The sequence below is a fragment of the Gavia stellata genome, chromosome 29, assembly GCF_030936135.1.
Source record: "Gavia stellata isolate bGavSte3 chromosome 29, bGavSte3.hap2, whole genome shotgun sequence".
Lineage (NCBI taxonomy): Eukaryota > Metazoa > Chordata > Aves > Gaviiformes > Gaviidae > Gavia > Gavia stellata.
In genome coordinates this window covers 4,189,179-4,209,577 of record NC_082622.1, presented here as the reverse complement: position 1 = coordinate 4,209,577, position 20,399 = coordinate 4,189,179, and the positions used below count along the sequence as shown (strand labels likewise).

The window sequence follows — 20,399 nt, the reverse complement described above, 5'->3', positions numbered from 1 at the left end:
CCGGGCCCCCCGGCCCGGCCGCCCCCCGCCCGCCCCGTCTCGGAGGAGGCAAGGACTGCAGGAGGCCGAGGGAGGTGGGATGGGTTTAACGAGTGCGGCTACAGCCGGGGCCCAGCGGCCCCTCCCGCCAACCGGCACCGAACCGCGCGGGGCTGCCTCCCCCCGGGCCCTCGCTGACGAACATCGGCTCTGACCCGCTGCGGGTTTCGGACCAGAGCGTCACAAAGCACAGGAGGTGGGGGAAAGCAGCACCTCCTCCCCCCCGAGGTATCACAAACCTATCGAAAAACACTCAGTAAGTTTACAAATAGGAGGCAAAAAGCTTGGCACCTATTAATAAAAGCCTCAGGCAACCGGTTCTGTCCACAGCAGTGACAGGTCAATTAGGCAGGTCTGCAGTTAATGGGGGGACACAGTCGCGTCCCCCCTGGGTCCCCCCGACTGCTCCAGCCCGGGGGCGGCTGTTCGGGCTCCATCTGCCACCGTTCAGACCGACCCCCTTCACCCCGAGCTCAAAACAGCCGGGGAGCGCTCAGAGGTGGCTCTGGGCCCGGCTGCAGGAGCCCAGCGGTTGACAGGAGAAAACCCAAGGTACTCCCAGGGATCCCGAAGGCTTCGTGCGAGCCCCGGCTCACAGCAGGTTCAGGCACGGGCCCCACCTGTGCCTGGGACTATTGCAGGCACCGTCGCTGCTCTGCATCTGCAGGATCAAACGAGTGATGCTGCCCCTTGCAACCCCCGACCTCAGCACAGCGCGAGGAAGAGGGGCTCCCCGGCCCTGCAGAACCATTGCCCTGCCTGTTTTTCCAAGCCTTGAAAGACAAAAGCAATCCCTGCCTGCTCAGCCACTGCATTCTCCGGCTGCTTCTGCTGCAAAACCAGTGGGAAGGAAAACAAATGGAATGAACTCTCCACCTGAGCACAACTGACGGGCACCGCTTCAAAGTTCAAAGCCCGAGGGGCTCAGGAAAGCTGCAGCAAAAATACCTCACGTGAAGCTTTGTAAAAGCCAGAAGGGCAGATGTGCACTACAGCTGTACCTCCCAAGGAGCCGGGGGGAGGCAGGCACTCGGTCTCCTCTGCCACTCTCCACTCGGGCCAAAGTCCCCCAGAAGGGACGAGACCAAAGTCCCCTGAAGGGATGAGACCGCTGCTGCCAACGGGAGCTCGGTCTCAAACGCTGCCTGGAGGCTTTGGCACTTTCCACAGCTGAAAGCGCTGCCGGATCCCAGCCTGTCATTACCGCAGGCCCCTCGGAGTGCGAGAAAAGTGCAGAGCTAATGCATAGTTATAAAGCCGATACTGAGAAACATCCCAGGAGTAATTAATCTCACTAGAGTAATTAGTGAAGCTACACTGGTTCAGCCCAGAAGTCCATCTAAGCCCCGTCTCCAGCCACGGACACAGGTGGGAGGGCTGGGGCAGGGTGGGGACAGGGTAATCGTGACCCCCGGGTTCCTCCCAGGTCCTGGAGCGCAGGAATGAAAATACTCCTTCAAAAAAAACAGCTTTTCCCCCATTTGATTTGGTCCGATAAAATTGTGCTTCAGAGAGGAGAAAAAGCATCAACAGCCATGGCTGTTTGCAGCCATCTATTGAAGATGCTTTGTCTCCTCACCTATCTACAGGAATATGCTTTAAAACCCGGTTAATTTAACCTTTCCTTCTCCAAATTACGCTCACTCTGTAGCCAGGCGTTGGTACAGAGCAGGAGCAACTGCTCAGGGTGCTTGCAGATAAGGGACAACGGCATTCCATCCGAACAATTTCTTTGGAAAAATCTCCTGAAAATTTCTTTAGTACTGCTGGCTTTTAAAACTGCTCAGTTCTCAACCAGTTAATGCTCTCAGGGCAACGCTGAACCTCCTGTTCCCAAAGGGAACTTCATCATGGTTCATCGTTCAGTTTGACTTGGAAGCTCAAAGCAAACATGGACGGAGCATTTCCCCAAGTCGGAGGAGACACTGGGAGAATAAAGCTCTCAAAGCCGGTGGGGTGGGAGCGGCCCTGGGCTGAATGGGGTGGGGGCACTGCTCAGTACCGCGTCCCGTAGCCTGGAGCGCACATACTGCACTGGTGGAACTAAGAGGGGCTCTGGCCCCTAATCCCCCCAAGTTAATCCATGCCTGACATCTCTGAGCTGCACCATACCTCTAATGCCCTCATCTCCACTCCTAATTTCACTGTGTCAACCTCAGCACCTCCCTCAGATGCAAAGAACGTGAATATGTGAGACCACTCTCCCACCACGTCACACAGGGCGGCCGTTCCAGAGCTCACGCCTCCAGTTCGAACGTCCGACTTCCACGTCTACACATTACCAGCTACAGTCCCATTATGCCCTTGTTGTCACTAAACGCCGTCGTGAAGAGCTGGCATCCAAGCCACAGGGAGCTTACAGCTCAGAGCGGCCGCTGGCCAGGAGGTGTGGAGGACACCGGCTACCAGGAAGGAGCTTCCCACCCGCGCTGGATTCTGCGCCTTCGCCCACAGGGCAAAGGTGCTCACCACGAGTGTTTGGTCATAAGGGCAATGCTGTTCTCCGTGATTCAATGCACAGTCCAGTCCTTGAGATCAGGGGTTTCTGGGTGACACTTGGTATAGCTGTTATACGAGTTTCACCAGAGAGTCTGAACAGGTGGTGGAAAAACATGAGGGTGAGCGGCAAACCAAGGCGTATGCACCGAGAATGTTTGTAGATTCAAGTATTTTCACTCCTGTAAAAATTTGCCAGAACCCAAAAGGGCAGGTTATGTAAACCGGTATCACCTGAAACTTAGCCTCAAACCAACATCCAGAGCAAAGCCCCAGTCCTGGGACCGTCTGCATCTTAACATCAACGTCTGCCATGAAGATGAGGAAGAATTGCTGTAATCAAAATAGATCTCTGAAATCTTTGGCCATGTCTGTGGGGCATTCAGGTGCCTTTGTTTCTAGGTTTGCAGGTATGGTTTTGCTCTTTGCAGTCCTTCTTTCAAGAACTGGAGGTAAGTTGCAGTAGAAGGGTCTTCAAAATTGGTTGAGAAACTAAAGATGCTACTTTCGACATCTTCAGGCTTCATAGAAGTAATGTCCAGGAAGTAGTTGGCATTGATATGGTGAACCTGGGAAAGAAAACAGACCAGGAGAGGAGACTTTAAGGGCCAGAACAATTCCCCATCCACTGCCTTGGCCTCTATCCAGGACACAGGTGACAAGACTGTAACAACTCTGAAAGAATCTCTAATACTTCGCAAATGCTAATTCAGCATCCGCGATTCAGGTTTGCATTTTACAGTCGGAGAAAGATGTGTGAAAGACAATGGGGTCTGTTTCTTCCCCCAAGAGTGCTGACCCCTCACTTAGGTTAAGAAGAAGATGAAGGCTATTTGGGAAAAATCTCAGAGGCGTAAAACCTAGCTCTGAGCAAGGGCTGGGAGGATGGCAGCCCGAACACACTGACGGCTGGGGTGCAGGCTCTCAGCCCAGCATAGCTGCAAAACCAGCACCTGAGCTTCAAATGCCTCTGTGCTTTCCGCTCCCCCATGGAGATGGGAAAGGGGGACATGTGGCCACTGACCACAGCAACCTCGACAGGCTGAGCTGAGGCCACTCACCAGCTCACAGCCGCATCTGGAGCGGAGACACTAAAGAGACAGCAAGGAGTCACTGCACGCGTTACTAGTGAGTATCTGGCAAGTGTGGGGCACCATCACGTTAGCCCAGGCAGGATTCTCCACTACAGACAGCTTGGCCGCTGACACACAACAAAGTGCCGCACTGCCAAGTGTCAGGAACCTTTGTCGTTCAAATCCAAGGCTGGGGGGGGGCTGTTGGGGAGCACAGCAGAGCCGAAGCGTGAGGACTTGCTGATGGCTGATCTGTTGTGATGAACTTGGGGAATCCAGAGAAAGATAAATGTTCTAGAAGGTGCTGATAAGGAGAGATTTTCTACAAAGCATAAGCACAAGGACAATGGATGCAGGAAACAAGCTACAATGGCTTCCCAAAGGTCACCAACTCCAACCAGGGACAATGAGGAATCACAGGCAGACATCTGGTTCAAGTCTGATTGTTTCCCCCCCGCCCAGAGCTGCTGCTGTTCTGCCTCTGAATAAAAAGATACTTGCTTCAGATTTCTTGGTTGAGCTGCTGTCCGTCTGCCACAGCATCCCTGAGAGCACAGCACCGTGAGGGACTATGGCCCCACAAAGGCTCGAGGAGCCAGGGAATGGCTGGCAGAGCGGACACTCACCTCAGGGTCTGCAGACGACCCTAAAGAGAACACGTTCTAATGGGAAGAGCCAAGCCCAGCTGAAGGGGCAATGAACGTACCACTGTGCCGTTGGGGAGGCAGATGATCATCTCCACGGGGAAGTTGTATTTCTCCAGGTGCAGGTCAGCCAGCTTGCTGTAGAACTCATTCTCTCTGTTGGTCTGTAAGGAGACCCCAAAGAAACATGTTTGCACACCCAAAACTAGCAGAACGGCGCAGGAGGAGTACACCGAACACAGGAGGAAGGGGAGGACTGAAGAGCTGCTTTGCAGCATGGTGGTAACTGGTTCCATTCTCACGACCTGCTTTACTCTTCCCTTTCAGTCAGTCTCCCTCTCACATTTCAGCTGTAGATCCTCTCCCCAAACAATAAAATCACCCCATCACTGGCAGTTTCCAGGCACACCAGCAGTCTGATCCCAGCTTTTCCCAGAGTCTCCAGCTCTGTGACTGACCTCAGCTGACAGCACAGGCCCAGTGACAGGCTCGTAAGTGGGGAAAGGTGCAACCAGGAGACTCAGGGTTCAGACAGTATTTGGTTGCTCCCTGGGTTAGAAGTCAAATTTGTTGATAGCGCAAATGGCCTTGGGCAGGGCTATCTCACAGTGACACATCTGGTTTAGCTTTTAAAATTGGCACCAAGACAGAGCAAAGGGGGTCATTGTGCCATTTTCTTAGCCTGCCTCCATCTGGTGTTTGCTTGGCCCCTGCGATCGCTAGGACACGGAGGGCTTGGAACTGAAATCCCCCACAGGCACAGGTGTGAGCTCCCCCCTCCTGCTGGCACCCCTGTGCCAAGCACTGTCTGCGTTCACCAGCACTGAACGCAAAGAAGGCAGATGTGGCTGCAACACTCACCTGCAGCTCTTCCAGCTCCTTCACCAGCGACCAGCTGCTAATGAAGCTCTCGTTCAGCAGGGCAAGGATGGGCGAACTTTCCAGGACGGTCTCCCGGAGAGTTCGCCCCGAACCTGGCATAGGAAGAGAGGCAGTCAGTGGTTTTGCTGTGTTGCCTGAGCTGACTGTTGCCATGTTTGATGCCAGCACGATGCCATTGCCCCCATTGCTGGGGCAGCTGGCTCAGGCTCCCCCCAGCCCGGCCCACTGTCTTTTTTCTCCTTTGTTGGCAGTTTTCCACAGCTTATTGTTTCCCGTGTGTGCTGCTGGCAGAGAAGACTCACCAGAGCAGGTCCCAGCCACTTGCAAGGCCACAGAAGGACCAGGACAAGCTTCCCACGGAGATGGACAGGTGTGGTGCATTTAGGAAAGGATCAGGCCCTGCGGATCCACCCTGAGTGCCTCTTGCTGTTCATGCCGAGCAGAGCCCATACACACTGGAGAGTTTTTAAGGGCAGATAGGACTAAAGATACCTGCCCCTCTCCCACCCATCAGGAAATGGCTACAAGTTGCGCCAGGGAAGGTTTAGATTGGATATTAGGAAAAACTTTTTCACTGAAACAGTTGTCAGATATTGGAACAGGCTGCCCAGGGAGGTGGCTGAGTCCCCATTCCCGGAGGTGCTTAACAGACGTGTGGATGAGGTGCTTAGGGACATGGTTAGTGGTCGACTTAGCAGGGTTAGGTTTACGGTTGGACTTGATGATCTTAAAGGTCTTTTCCAACCTAAATGATTCTATGATTCTATGATTCTATGACTACTCCTGCCCAAAGTGGCATGCAAGTTCTTAGGCGGGGAGGGAAACAGCTACAGATCAGGACAACTCCAAGCCCACATCTGGCTCTGGATTCTCCTGTGCAGGTGTCAGGGACAAAGCAGAGACCAGCGTTCCTTTCACCCTGCAGATGCTGCCTCTACCTCAGCAGACTGAGAGGGGAAGAGAAAAGAGAAAGACCAGACCCATGCCTCCACCTTGACAAAGGCACTTGAATTAGCAAGCTGGTCTGGGGCTTGTGTCAAATAAATCTGATCCTGCCACTGAGGACCTAAGCTCTGATCAATTCCCCACTTCCAGCCCTTTTCTATTCAGCATCTGCAGTGCCAAAACGAGTAACACAACATCTACCGCTGGCTCGTGACCAGCTCCCTGACCCCCAGCTCTTCGCAGAGCCTGAATGAGGCACATCATTCCTTCAGCCACGTGGGGAATGTCCTCACCTCAGCAGGACTGGTCGTCCAGGGCACCCCACAACAGGATCGAGTGCACCAGCTTCTTTTCTGCTTTTGCTCTCTCAAAAGCTTGTGTGAAGGGAAGATAGGATACCTGGAGGCAGAAAGACGGCTTGAGAAATAGACACAGAACAGCCAATCTCAAATACGAGCAGGGTCTAAACCTGCCACATCCCACAGGTGACACACACAGAGTTTAATCTGCAGATTAAAGCAAATGACAACTGTGGTGCTCTCCCCAAGGACAATTTCATCTCCCGGTGAGATTGTAGTGAGCCCCTCACAGCATGTGGGCTGTTACTGGCACCTGCAGAACCCCATCTTTACACACTGCAGAGAGCATCTACACAACTGCGGGCAGGCTGTCTGCAAACACACCTCAGCAGCCTGGGAAATCTGGCCTTGAGATATTTATTACAAAACCTCACTGAAACGGCTTAAAATCTGGCTGTGGGGGACCCTGCACAGAGATTGTTCCAATCGCTCAAATGAAGGGAACTTTATTAACATCTTGGCAGCTCAAAGGGACATTTGTAAGCTCAGGCACGAGGAAGCAGCCATTGAAACGTATCCCTTCAGCCAAGGAAGCAGGGACAGGCAGTAGCCATCTGCTCCACAGGCTACTGGCATGTTAAATAGTTTGGGTCACCCAATGCCGTAAATTTGTGTCTCACTGCGGGATGCAGAGGCACAGGCGGATTGTGTGTTTTCTGCTGATAAGGAAAGCTTGGTCCAAAGGTAGCTGAACGTTGCACAAGTAACGCCAGAGGAAAACCATTTGTAAGCAGCGCGATTACCTGCCTCGCTCAGAAATCACGTCAACAGCTACTGATAAGAGGAAGGAAGGATGAGCCTACATTTACAATACAAGCCTGGGACACATGACATCTAGGCTTTGCTCCTGCCTGTGCTGCTGTGTGACCCCAAATGGCCTTTCAGTGATGCTGTACTCCCTCATCTGGAAACTGGCACACACGCAGTGCCTGGGAGGCACATGCTGAATTGGGAGACCCTCACACTACTCTGAATGCTGATCAGGCTGTGGCCTCTGGTTTCTGCTGGTCCTCGAGGTGACTGGACATCTCAGTGAAGATGACCTGCCCCAAATAAATGTGCCAAGGAAGAGCCCAGCCCCTTCCTCACCTTCTTGAATGGATACATGGCCACTTCCAGCTTCTGGGCTGCCTCTTCCCAGGGGATTTCCTGCTGCCAGGTTATCTCTTCGAACACAAACTGAATGGGCTCCCCTGAGGGATCCCTGCTGTCAATCACATTTCCGTTCTCGTCATGGATCACAGAGGGGATTGAAGGCCCTGTCGATTCCAGCTCCATCTGCAGGAGAACAGGCAGAGTTGGACATTGCAGACATCCCATTCCTGTTTTTTCTGTACTCCAGGACAGGATAAAGATGCAAAATAAGACTGTGCAGCTTCTAATAAAGATACAGCTTGAGCTATTGTCTCCTGGAGCTGCGCTTTACCAGTTGCAGATGTGTTTTATTGGGGACTAGCAGGAATTGCAGATGTGTTTTATTGGGGACTAGCAGGAAAGCAACTTCATTTCCTTCAGTTATTGTCTGATTGTGCTCGCTGGATTGGAAATGCACGAGACCTGTTCACTCCATGTTCCCACCTTCCCAGTGGAGATTTTTGACTGTAGGACACCAGACCCTTAAAATCTTTGGGACCACACGGCTAGTTTGAAGGTCTTGCTCATATCACCAGCACAGCCCTTACACAGCCTGTGGTTAGCCACGAGAGGGTGCAACAGGGAAAGCTGTTCAGGAGCTTCCCTGTAGTTCAGTGTTCCGGTACATACTGACTTTTGGTAATCAAAAAGAAATACGGATCTAGTTTAGGAGAAAATGGGACTGTTAAATTCAGACATTCAAAATCCTGACTTACGCTTCCCGTCCCAAGAGCTGGGATTACCACAAAATAGAGGAATAACCTCATGGAGTTTCTAAATTCAGATACACTGTTGATCATACACCCTCTGGGCTCAGGGCCTGGGTTCAGCTCCTTATCTTCCCTCCCACCTGTCAGACAACTTTTTAAAAATGGAAAAAGTCACATGACTCCAGGAGCTTAGGATTCAACCTACACAGAGGGGAAAAAAAAACCATCACAAGAACTGGCAACAGGGACCCACACAGCTACAGAGGACATACACAGATCAACAGATTATATTGTTATGTTGAAATGCTCAAGAGAAAGCTCTAAAGAACGGGGATAACTGAGGTTATACAGCTTAGGGGCACGGCAGCATAAATCCCTGCCGAGATGCTGCATGCACACGGAGGACTGCGAGTGACTACAGACCTGAGGCAAGTAACCAATATCCACTTCCATGTTGCTGCTTTCACTCGCCCCATACAGCCACTCCATATCAACGTTCAGAGACCTGCAAGGTGAACCCGGTATGTTCAGAGTCATCCAAGGCTAGAGCTGTGTGTGGGAAACCCCAAACAAATGAGAACACCCAGTGCTCCTCTTGCAGGGCCAGCACTGAAGCCCAGAGCCTATGGCTCCTTGGAGATCACCGTGTTCCCTGCACAAGACCAGCCACACTAGGTCCCTGCTGGATCAGGGCCCAGGCACCCACCCAACACTCTGGGCAAGTGCGCTCACACCTTTGAGTACTGTCAAAGTAAGGAAGAGAGAGGTGTCTTTGCTCCCCCTTCCTTTCCAGCACTTGCACATTCTGATCCTGCTGAACTTTTAAAAGTGTTTTTTGGAAGCAAAAGGCTTTTGTAAGGAGTTGCTGGCAGAGCCATAAATGTCTGCTTGCTGTAACAAATGTGCTGACAGAGCCATAGGGATTGAGTCGCCAGGGTAATGTTATAATAGAATTTTCACTCCAGCCGTCATGGGCAAAGAGATTTGAAGCTTCTTTCCCCTGAAACGCTTCCAGCTGCTTGCCAGAGAGCAGGAATGAGCTAGTGCGAAGCTATGCACGCAAAATCTTAACCTGTGAAACACCAAGCAAAAAATATGTTGAAGCAAGATCATCAGGCTTTGCTGAACTTCACTGCTTTAAGCCAGGCACTGGGATTGCCAGGGGCTGCTCTCCACACCCTGACCATCTCTCCCCATCCTCCAAGTACCAAGGGACAGCTACTGGTGAGTGAATCAGACCCTGAAATGGGTCAGCAATCCTCAGCGACTAGTGGAGATGCATTTGCCAGTTTTACAGACAACTGCAGAGCTCAATTCACTCAGATTTTCCAGGGACTTGGCTGAAAAGCATGAGCTCATCCATCACAGACATGCAAGGAGCCTTCTGCAGCTTGCAACAGGTATCTGACATCTGCAAGAGTCCCTGCCACAGCCAGGGACTGCTGGGACAGGTCAAGGGGAGCAGTGCTTGCAGCAGTGCTACTAACGAAGAAGCTGATGCCTGTCTCTAGGGCAGTATCAGGACAACTTAAATTCCCCATCCCTGTGTGTCTTCCCATGAGCCTGCAGGTACCTCCCTCTGAAGTGGTTTGGCACAGGACAGCTCAGGCTTGGACGCTCAGTTGAAGCATGTGCCAGCTGCAGGCAGGTTGTGCAAGGACATCCATCCTCAACCCCATGCCCCATGTCCCCACCAACCTCTGCCCTACTTCTCCCCTGTCCCTCCTCTGCCCTTGTCCTTCCCTGCCTCTTCCAAGCCCGACGCCCCCCAGACCTGTTGATAAACAGAGCTATTCCTGAAAAATTGCATCAGAACCAGTTTAGGGAGCAACTGTATCTAGAGAATTGAGGACATAATGACTGTGATGACCGCTGGCAGAGAAGGACGTGTGGGGAAAACAGATAAGCAAACAGCAGAACTAGCCTGCCCAAAGCTCAGACTGCAGATGTGCCTTCCCTCCACAGGCCAGGATGCCCACATACCGCAAAGGACAGAGCTGTCACTGCACTCATATCTTCATAAAAAGAGAGCGCACCAGCCTCCCCCCACGCATGGCCCCCACTCCTGCACAGGACAGGATCCCAGAGCCCCTGGATTCCACTGGGCCTCATTCACAACAACCCTCAAGTCTGTTCAGCACGCAGGAAGAGAGAGAAACAGCTGTACCTGTTGTTAGGGACAAAGAGCTTAAACTCTCGGACATGGGAAGAATCCTTGGAGAGGATGATGTGACCTGTGAACTGGCCTGGGGAAAACCAGAAGGGGAAGTCTGGTGGCTCGTTCAGCTGGAACTCAGCGTGGATCCTGAAAAGAGAAAGGAGCCATCAGCTGCAGTGCCAGGAGGAGAGAATGGATCATGCACTGCAGATGACAGCAGGGAAAAGTTACCTCCAGGCACCAGAAATTATGAAGCTAAATTGGGGCAGAGAGGTTCAGTTCAAAAAGCTTTTCATGTCACACAATGACGAGAGTAAAAGACTGGAGCAGATCCCCTGGGTCAGGATCATCTCCATTATCGATGCCTTTTAGAACTGGGCAGTAAGTGTCCATCCAGGAAGAATGAATTACATTATCATTCCTTGAAACACAGGAACAGACTAAGACCCCTCCCAGCTTGATCAGGCAAATAAAAGCTGTGTGTAACACTCCCAGTAAAACAAGAGAACAGTTCCCCAGACTCTCCCCCTTGGAGAGGCACTCCACTCCCTGAGTAAACAAAATCTAACAAATTCCTTGCTAATCAGACTCTCCCCTTTCAGCCAGGGATAGTTCCAAACCGAGGGTGATGGAGGAAGGCTGCTGTCCTGGACCTGGGCAACAGTCCCTGCCTCACCAGGGCCTCAGTGACACTGGGAGCACGGGTGCCCTCTTCGGGCATCAGCAAAGCATCACACACGGGCAAAAGCTGGCTGTGAACCACCCTCTTCCTCAAACTGCTTCGCCTTCCTCCCAGCCAGGACACATCTGGTCTTGCTTGGGAACATGACTGCGCATGCAATGAATCACACAAACTCTCTGCCACACGCTCACAGCAAGCCTTCTCCACTCCTCTGAGATATGGAACAAATTCAGAAGTGCCCCCAAACCCTCCTCTAACACCCCGGACACATGGCCTTACCTGAATGCTATGGTGTAGTAGAAGGTGCTGATGGCTTGGATGCAGGCCACAGCTCCTTGGGGAGCAAAGCGGGTTTTTACGAAGGGGCGTGGGTGGAACATGCTCAAAAGTCTGTGGATTATGATCTAAAGAATTGTAAGAGAGAAAAATGAGAACAGTTCCTCCACTGCAGGTCAGCCTGTAGCTCCAAAGTAACTCTCCACCAGATCAGGAAGACAAGAGAACTGCTATGACTTAAAAATTAGCTCAGAGACCTACCTAATCACAAAAAAAGGAGATAAAGCAAGAGACTGCTTTTAAAAATAAATCCATCTTCCACGCCTTTTATGCCATTCCCATTGTTCGCAAGTTTCCATCATCCCAGTCGGTTGAATGTCTGAGTATGGTAAACTGATCTATGAGGCTGCCTCCATCAATACTACTTAAGACTTTGAAAGAGTGGGTATGCAATCAATAAACACACCAGGCTGCAAAGGTGTATCAACTATGTGATCACTAACACCTACCCTGGCACCCCGGGGGAGAGCGATATACACGCCTGGCTTTACAAACTATGTATACATGTCGTTTCACTCGCCAGTGAAACGCTCACGCCTGGGGCAGCACTTGGCAACTGTTCCGCAAGGCACGATCACCTCATACAAGTGCCTTCTGAATAACCCTCTCCGCTCCCTGTCCGGGAAAGACTAGCCTAAAAACCCAAACACTTAAATGAAGCGAGATGAAGTTACTCAAGTCAGCCTCATCTGTCTGTGACAGACACCTAGAGCTTTTGCCTGCTTTCAGTTTTACCTCCAATTTGGGAGACGGTGCTCCTGGCCTGTACGCTGCAGCCTTTTTGCTCCCTTAGAAAGTCCAGGGAGACATAATGCAATAGCCTTTTCCCTCTAGGGATTCCTGCGATTCATCTGGGCTGTAAGGCAGAACATTTATACAAACTACCTCTCAGGTATATAGAAATGGAGTTTCGTATCTCACCTCTTTGCCCTTGGGAGGCGGAGGGTAAAATCTGTTGTTGGAAAGGTACCCAGTGAAGATGTTCAATTCACTAGGAATTATCCACCACGGATCCCCAAGATCCAGTTTATTCTTTGGAGGAAGAAAGGCTTTAAACTGCCTGGCAAGCATCACGCTCATAGGGGCTGCTGGGGCAGTCCAATTCCTCAGCCCAGACAAAGCGACGTGAGAAATCTGTGAACAAAAAACACTATCAGAGTCTAGACCAGACTCTTCAAATGTGCAGTAATGCTGATGGATGTAAGTAGGCTTTGGAGAAGGGGGAAAAAAAAAAAAAACCAAACACGTTTAAAAATTCTTCCTACCACCCCAAACACCACCAAATCATTCTGTCAACTTTCAATTATGAGAGTCACAGGAAACGGGAGAGAGGGGGAACATGCCACATAACATCACTGCTTTGGACTTAGCTCCAGGAGAGCCATCTCTTAATGTCTGCTCCAAGCTTCCCAGGAAGGGCATATTAATTGGGGCACAGTGCTGCTGAGTGCACTCAAAACAATGGAACGCTGCAGAAAGCAGTGAGCTTGCTCGTCACAGCAAATCCCACGGGCTCAAGCCAGACCAACTCCCCTCCCAACATGCTAGCACTTATTCCAGCTGATATTACCAGCCCATAGGACATGATTATATCTGCATGATACCTACTCCCAAGAAACCGTCTTTGCTCTTCGTCATCGTTTCCATGACCAAAGGCTGGAATTTAGCCACAACGGACAACGTCTCCCCGCTTGGATCAGGCGTCTCCTCCTCTTCAAATTCTGAGATGGGAGCAACCCCTAGACAAAGGGACAGGAATTTAAGCAGCTGTTTCCCCTCCCTCCCCTTTTAAGCAATTGTGAAGTGATTACACGTTTATCTTGGCAAATCCAGGAGCAGTGGGAGCTTCCCAGCTGCCCCTACAGCAGCAGAACTCAGACCCACCCCAGAGACCAGCTTCGGCTGCATGAATTAAAGGGGAGCCCTCCTTTAGCAGTCTCATTTCACCTAGGAGGGATCAGAACACATGCTTTAGCCAACTCACGCCAGCACAAGCAAACAACTATCTGTATTTCAACTGTAGCGTAAGCTCTCCTGTACATTATCATCACCACGCTTCTTCCTGCTTGGCACCACCAAGAGACATTTGCTACATGCTGATGCAGTCTCCAAACATGATCTCTCACAATTGCTATCTGAGAGAGACCGCTACAGACGGAGGAGAGTATGAATGAAGCGTTGCGACTCACTAATAGTTTTGGCCTAGCCTGGGCGGGGGTGTATTTGTTGCATTCACCCATCCCAAATTCCCTTTAAGCTCTAGACAAAGTAACTTCTGTACTTTGCTAGTCCAGCAACGGGATCTTCAGTCTTATAAAAACTCTACTTTGTGAAAGTGATGTCTCGTGCTTAAGCCTTTTCAAAAGGCTGTAAAGCTTAGCAGCCTCTCTTTGTGTAAGTAAGACCAAAACAGCATCCAGAAAAAGCTAAAGACACGAATAAAAACTGTTGAGTGCATTATCTTTGGCTTTTGCTCGGTCCGTGCAGAGAGAGCTCTGCAAGGTAGACAGATACCCACCCGTCAGTTTCTCAGCTATCGGCTTGAACTCTTCTGGACTGAGGTACAGATCGTTGTTTGTGTCCAGAGAAGAAAAGAGAAACAGCCCTTCACTTCCCAAAGACTTCAGTGCCAGCTCCTAGTTCGGGAGGAAGAGGCAAGTGAGATTTCATTCCAACCTCTTGCAGAAATTCACTCTGGCACCTCTCTGCTTGAGAGTTAATTTGCGTTCTTTCCAGCACACAAACACAGCCATCAAAACGAAAGATTAACGCCCCTTGGCAGGATTTAGTGCTATTTACAATAGGGATCAGTGTCCAGGAACTGTTGGCATGAGCATATTAAAACTACATCTGGCTGCGTAATTCAAACTGAATCATTTGCTTGGAGTCGACCTCAAAGTCTTTTGTCACAAAAATTTCCAACTTTTTCCAGATAGTTAGTCCTCAACCTGTGGATATTCAGAGCACCTGGAGATCGTGATTTCTGCAATTAACTTATGCGCAGTAAAACAAAGGCAGTCAAATACATGACTATCCACATTACAAAAACACAAAGGAAATGAACTGAGCCCTTGTAACTCTGCAGAATGCAACTTAACTTGCTGAGATCCATGCCAGCATTACCGTGCACAACTGCCCTGCTCCAGTCAGGTTCCCCTCCAGCCTCAGGACTGGATGGAGCATTTTGGTCCCTTGCTCCGCAGGGAACGCTACCTAGTCATTCGGCCATACATCAGGGAGCCACAAATCCCATGCTCTTCTCCAGAAACTTCTGCAAGATCCCAGCCACCCCATGCCTCAGTTTCTGCTTCTGCAAAGCCCACACAGAGATCATCCAGTGGAAAACACCACTGAAACACAGTGTCTCCCTTGGAGCAGCCCCAGAAAAGCTCCAGATGCTTCTAGTCATTTCCACTCCGCAGCACTCGGCACTGAAGGGAAAGGGACAACTTGCAGGCAGAACAAGAGAGCTCCACATTGGTGTGAGAGGAAGAGAGAGACATACAGCAAGTCAGACAAGCCACATCACTGCCAGCCAGCCTGCAGCACATCCCCTGCGACCCATCATTTGGAGCAGCTTCCCCTGCCACCCCCATAAAAGCCTAAAGCTGCAAGGATAAATACTCTGTATTCTGTTGTTTAACCGTGTTTATTCTCTATTGCCTGCAGCACCATTACCATCCCCAGAGCTCCTGAACTAGTTTATTTTCCATCTGTTGCCTGCCAGCCTGAAGCAGCACTAATGCAGCCTGGAAGGCTTTGCTCCTGTCAACTGCAGCAACAAAAGCACTTAAGAGCCTTCCAGGGCAGCTTCAGGACTGAGACAGATGGAAATAAAGACCCTGGAATACAAACCGGAGATCTGGACGCAGACATGGCTGAGGAAAGACAAGGAGGGGAGCGCACACGAACAACACAGCTGAAAAAAGGAATGAAGGAACAACATGGTTATTTATCTATGCACAGGAACCATCCACTCTGGACTGTCCAAGTTCCTGGGTCCAAAACTGTGCCTTTGTTCCCCAGATGAATGGGGATGCACATCCTTGGCCCTGTAAATAGATAATTTTCCTGAGCAACTTGCCCTGTTCCCTGACAGCCAGGTGCCAGGGTCATGCCATGAAGCCTTGGGCCAAGCTTTAGTACCCCTCTCGGCTCCAGGTCTTGCTTATGCACTGCATGTATTGCATTAACCTCTTAAGGGCCTGTGTGATCGCTCACTGTCTGGGAGCCGGCTCACAGCGCAGGGAAGCGTGCAGGGAGCGCACACAACGGCTTCCTCCTCTGCAGAAGCGGCTGTCCTGGATGCGTACTGAGCTCTGAAGAGATGGTCCATTTCCTAGTCCTCTCCACAGCGCATCAGCAGGTCCCTGCTGATGAATCTTTTAGAGTCTCTCTTCTTTTGGCACTTCACAGACATGGACCTCAAGGGATGAGAGGCAAATGAGCGACAAAGTTTTTAGTTGGTTAGACCGCCTGCTGCTGTAGTATTAGGAAAAACTCATGATCATTTGCTTAACAGGGCTGAAGGCAGAAAGAGAACCAGTTATACCGCACACGTACAGAAGAACATCTCTGACTGAGTCTAAGACAGCAGAACGTGCAGGGGGGAATACGGTATTGGACTTAACCATCCAAAAATCAATCTAAATTGAGAGCACGCTCCCATCCCCTCAGCCTGCACTTTCACATAGGTCAAGCAATGAAAAACTCTCAGCTGTAGAACCATCAGATGATTATTCCTACAGCCACAACTGGCCAGAGATATGGTAGCTTTGCTGTCAGGCGACTTACGTGTGTGCACACACCTCACACGCATGCCAGTGGCCGGCTGAATGCAGCCTCCCTGCTAATAGGATTGGTACTGTGCTCCTGCCTGCTCCAGACGACGCTGCCCTCCCCAGAGCTAGTTAAATCAGCCATTTCTCCAGCCAAGGCACGCTCCAGGCAGTACTGGCACGGCACACCAGTTCTGCACAACCTCGCAGGACAGATCGCTCCCTTCAGAAACATTCATTTCTACACTCACAAAACACGGCAGCTCAGCGGCAGCAGTGCGCGAGCCCCTCTGCACAGCGTCACCTGCACCGGGGCCGCAGGGACCCCCACCCGGCCAGAGATAAGACCCCAACCACGGAGGAACAAAGACTGCCGCAGAGCACGCACCTGTCCCGCTGCACTCAGTCAAAAGGGATGACAAAAACTACGTTTAAAAGGGGAGAGAGGTGTCAGGGTTCGGCCTTTGGCTTTCTGAGAACATTCACGTTAAAGAAAGCTCTCCAGAGCTTGTGGTTTTTTTCTTTTTTCTTTCTAATCTGGGATTATAAGAAATAAAGTTTCCCTGTTTGTGCCAGAGGAGTAAGACTGAGCTTTTTCAGTCGTTCTGTAGAGGAGGAGAGTTGTGGTTTTCACAAAGAGTTTTCCTCTCCCACCTGCTTGTGGGTTGTTTATCTAAATAAACATTTCCATAGAAAGAGACAAGACATATGTTTTAAGCAACATGAAGGAAAAATAAAAACCTCGGGCTGTTCACATTTTGTTCTCCTCTCCAGCAGTGCCCAGTCACAGCCTGTCCTCTAGGAAAAACAAAACTTCCAGAAGACCTGGCTTTTTGTCAGGCAGGGCTGAGGTCCTCTCAGCCAGCCTGGGAAGGACTGTCCTGACCCTTGGGTCACTGTCAGAGGGATTCTTCTAATTAACTGGTTTGAGCCATTTTCCCCTTTTTGCAATGCAAGAAGAGACAAAGAAAAGAGGCATCCTTTAAAAACACTTATACCAAGAACAGGAAGTCTGCTCTTTTCCACGCACACCTAAAAAGGGTGTTCAAGGATGCACGCCGAAGCGAAGAGCCAGGGGAGCACCATCTTTAACAAAGGTACGCTTTTTCCAAAGCACGCAGCAGCCATTTGAATTATACAGATTACAATCAAAACCAATGTCAATCAGCCTAATTTAAACAAAAAAATCACAACAAAGCCCCTAAAAAAAACCCCTCCCCTTTTTCAGCTGACGTCCTCCATTCTTTTGCTGCTTCTACAGCCAGAGTCGCCCAGGGCACACAAGATCTGCGTTTCTAGTGTGAAAAAAATCAACAAATCAAAAAACAAGTTTTGGGTCTTTTTTCCAGGGAATGAAGCAGGAAGGAGAGACACCTTCAGCGGCCATGTCGAGAGGAGCTGCAAAGCGTCGTGCCAAGAGCAGGGCCGGGGTCTGGCGCTGCCGCTCTCCCTCCGTCTTCTGGCGGGAGCAGCTGGCCTCGAAGGCACGGTCACTGCTGGTGCCTGGTGGTCACCACAGCTCGGTGGTTGTTTCAGCCTGGTTGTGGCCACCACAATCCCTGTGGCCACCACAGCTCTACAAAACCTCAGCCTGGCAGTGGCTACTTCAAGCCCATAGCCACTGGTATGTGGTGAGTATCACAGCTCCATGGTCACCTCAGCCTGGTGGTGGTCACCGCAGTCTGGCAGTGGCCACCTCAGGCCCCACGGCCACTGAGGTCTGGTGGTCCCTACTGTCTGGCCAGTGGCTGACAGAGCTTTGTGGTGGTGGCTGCCACGATTTTGTGGTCACCACAGCCTGGCGGTGGCCACCTCAACCCCAGCAGCCACCTCAAGACTGAAGCCACCAATGCCCCGTGGCCACCACAACTCAGTGGCAGCCACCACTGCTCTGTGGTCCCCTCAGCCTGGTAACGGCCCCTCAACCCTGGTGGCCACCTCAACCCAGTGGCCACCAATGTGTTGTGGTCACCTCAGCCTGGTGGCAGCTGCCTCAGCTCCCATGGCCACCTCAATCCCAGTGGCCACCTCAGCCTGGCCACAGACGCTTCAACCCCAGTGGCCACCTATGTGTAGTGGTCCACTCGGCCCAGCAGTGGCCACCTCAACCCCCGTGGCCACCAATGCCTGGTGGTCCACTCAAGGCCAGTGGCCACCGCTGCCCGGTGGTCACCTCAGCCCAGCAGCGGCCACCTCAACCCCAGTGGCCACCGATACCTGGCGGTCACTTCAACCCTGGTGGCCATCTCAATCCCGGTGGCCACCAACACCTGGTGGTCACCTCAGCCCAGCAGCAGCCACCTCACCCCCAGTGGCCACTGATGCCTGGTGGCCACCTCAACCCTGGGGGCCACCGATGCCAGGCAGTCACCTCAACCGCAGTGGCCACTGCAAACCCCGTGGCCACCGCTGCCTGGCAGTCACCTCAGCCGGGCCACGGCCACAACATCCCCAGTGGCCACCTCAACCCCAGTGGCCACCGATGCCTGGTGGTCCACTCAAGGCCGGTGGCCACCGCTGCCCGGTGGTCACCTCGGCCCAGCAGCAGCCACCTCACCCCCAGTGGCCACCGATGCCTGGTGGCCACCTCAACCCTGGGGGCCACCGATGCCAGGCAGTCACCTCAACCGCAGTGGCCACTGCAAACCCTGTGGCCACCGCTGCCTGGCAGTCACCTCAGCCGGGCCACGGCCACAACATCCCCAGTGGCCACCTCAACCCCAGTGGCCACCGATGCCTGGTGGTCCACTCAAGGCCGGTGGCCACCGCTGCCCGGTGGTCACCTCGGCCCAGCAGCGGCCACCTCACCCCCAGTGGCCACCGATGCCTGGTGGCCACCTCAACCCTGGTAGCCACCAATGCCAGGCAGTCACCTCAACCGCAGTGGCCACTGCAACCCCCATGGCCACCACTGCCTGGCAGTCACCTCAGCCAGGCCACGGCCACAACATCCCCAGCGGCCACCTCAACCCCCATGGCCACTGATGCCGGGTGGTCCCCTTAGCCCGGCGGTGGCCACCTCAACCCCTGTGGCCACCGCTGCCTGGCGGTTACCTCAACCCCCGCAGCCACCTCAGCTTGGCCACGGCCACCTCAACCCCAGTGGCCACCTCAACCCCGATGGCTCCCGATGCCTGGTCGTCCCCTTAGCCCAGTGGCGGCCACCTCAGCCCCGATGGCCACCTCAACCCCAGCGGCCACCCCCGTTTGGCCGTCCCCTCAGCCCGCCAACAGCCGGTGCCCACCTCAACGCCCGCGGTCCCCTCAGCCCCGCGGCCGCCCCCGCCCCGACCCTCACGGCGGCGCGATGGGTCCGCCCGCCATTTCACCCCTCCGTGAGGGGCAGCGCGGCCTCAGGACGGGCCCCCCCCCCTTCCTCCTTCCCCCGCCACCTCTCGCCCTTCCCCGTTACCTGCTGCCGGGCTGCCTCAGCGTCCCGGTAATACTTGACGGCGACCAACGCTGCCAAAGCGGCGAGGGCCAGAGCCAGGCGCGGAGGGGCCGCGCCGGGACCCGCCATACCAGCGTCTCTCAGCGCCGCCGCTTCGCCGCCATGGCCGCGCCGGCCGGGGGAGGCGTCAGGCGGGCAGCGCCCGGCGAGGAGGGGCCGGCGTCGGGCGGGGGCCTGCGTCCTCCCCGCGGGGCCCGGAGAAGGGGAGAGGGGCCCGGGGAAGGGGAGAGGGGCCGGACGGGGGCCGGAGGCCCCCGTCCGGCCCCTCTCCCCTTCCCCGGGCCCCGCAGAGACCTTCATGCAGTCCAGAGGAAAACCCCCTTTTTGGCCTTAAATTTATCCGCTGCAGGGACTCTTGGAGGAGATTAATCACCCTCCTCTTCAGCAATCTCATTGCTTTCCGTGGTTTTTGCTTTTAATTATCGATGGGGGAGCGGCGCGTCCTCCCCCCCCATGAATTCCCAAAGTGATCCTTAATCCAGCATTTCCCAAAAAAGAGCCGTATCCCCAAAAGAGAAATCCTTCTATTTATTTTCAGCTCACCAAAATGGGTATTTAAAAAAAAAAACAACCCAGATATTAGCGGTTTCCCTTGCTAAGCCCCAGGATTGAGGGGATGGGAATGACTTTGCAGCCGTGAGGTGATGGTGCTCGTCAGCAGCCATCACCGAGCCTCAGCCTCCTGCCACCGCATCACAATCCCCAAATTTTG

The 20,399-nt window shown here is 52.7% G+C and overlaps 1 protein-coding gene across 1 annotated transcript; it reads right to left on the bottom strand.

Moving 5' to 3' along the window:
- Positions 1 to 137: 137 nt before the first annotated feature.
- Positions 138 to 19,756, bottom strand: SELENON (selenoprotein N). Its single transcript, XM_059830721.1, has 12 exons — positions 19,649 to 19,756; positions 13,977 to 14,094; positions 13,067 to 13,197; positions 12,380 to 12,592; positions 11,402 to 11,526; positions 10,450 to 10,587; positions 8,706 to 8,787; positions 7,528 to 7,716; positions 6,373 to 6,478; positions 5,114 to 5,226; positions 4,315 to 4,416; positions 138 to 3,104 (listed from the first exon to the last, which is right to left on the bottom strand). Exons 1-12 carry the CDS (start codon positions 19,754 to 19,756, stop codon positions 2,934 to 2,936), a joined length of 1,596 nt encoding a protein of 531 aa, XP_059686704.1. The 3' UTR covers positions 138 to 2,933.
- Positions 19,757 to 20,399: the final 643 nt, after the last annotated feature.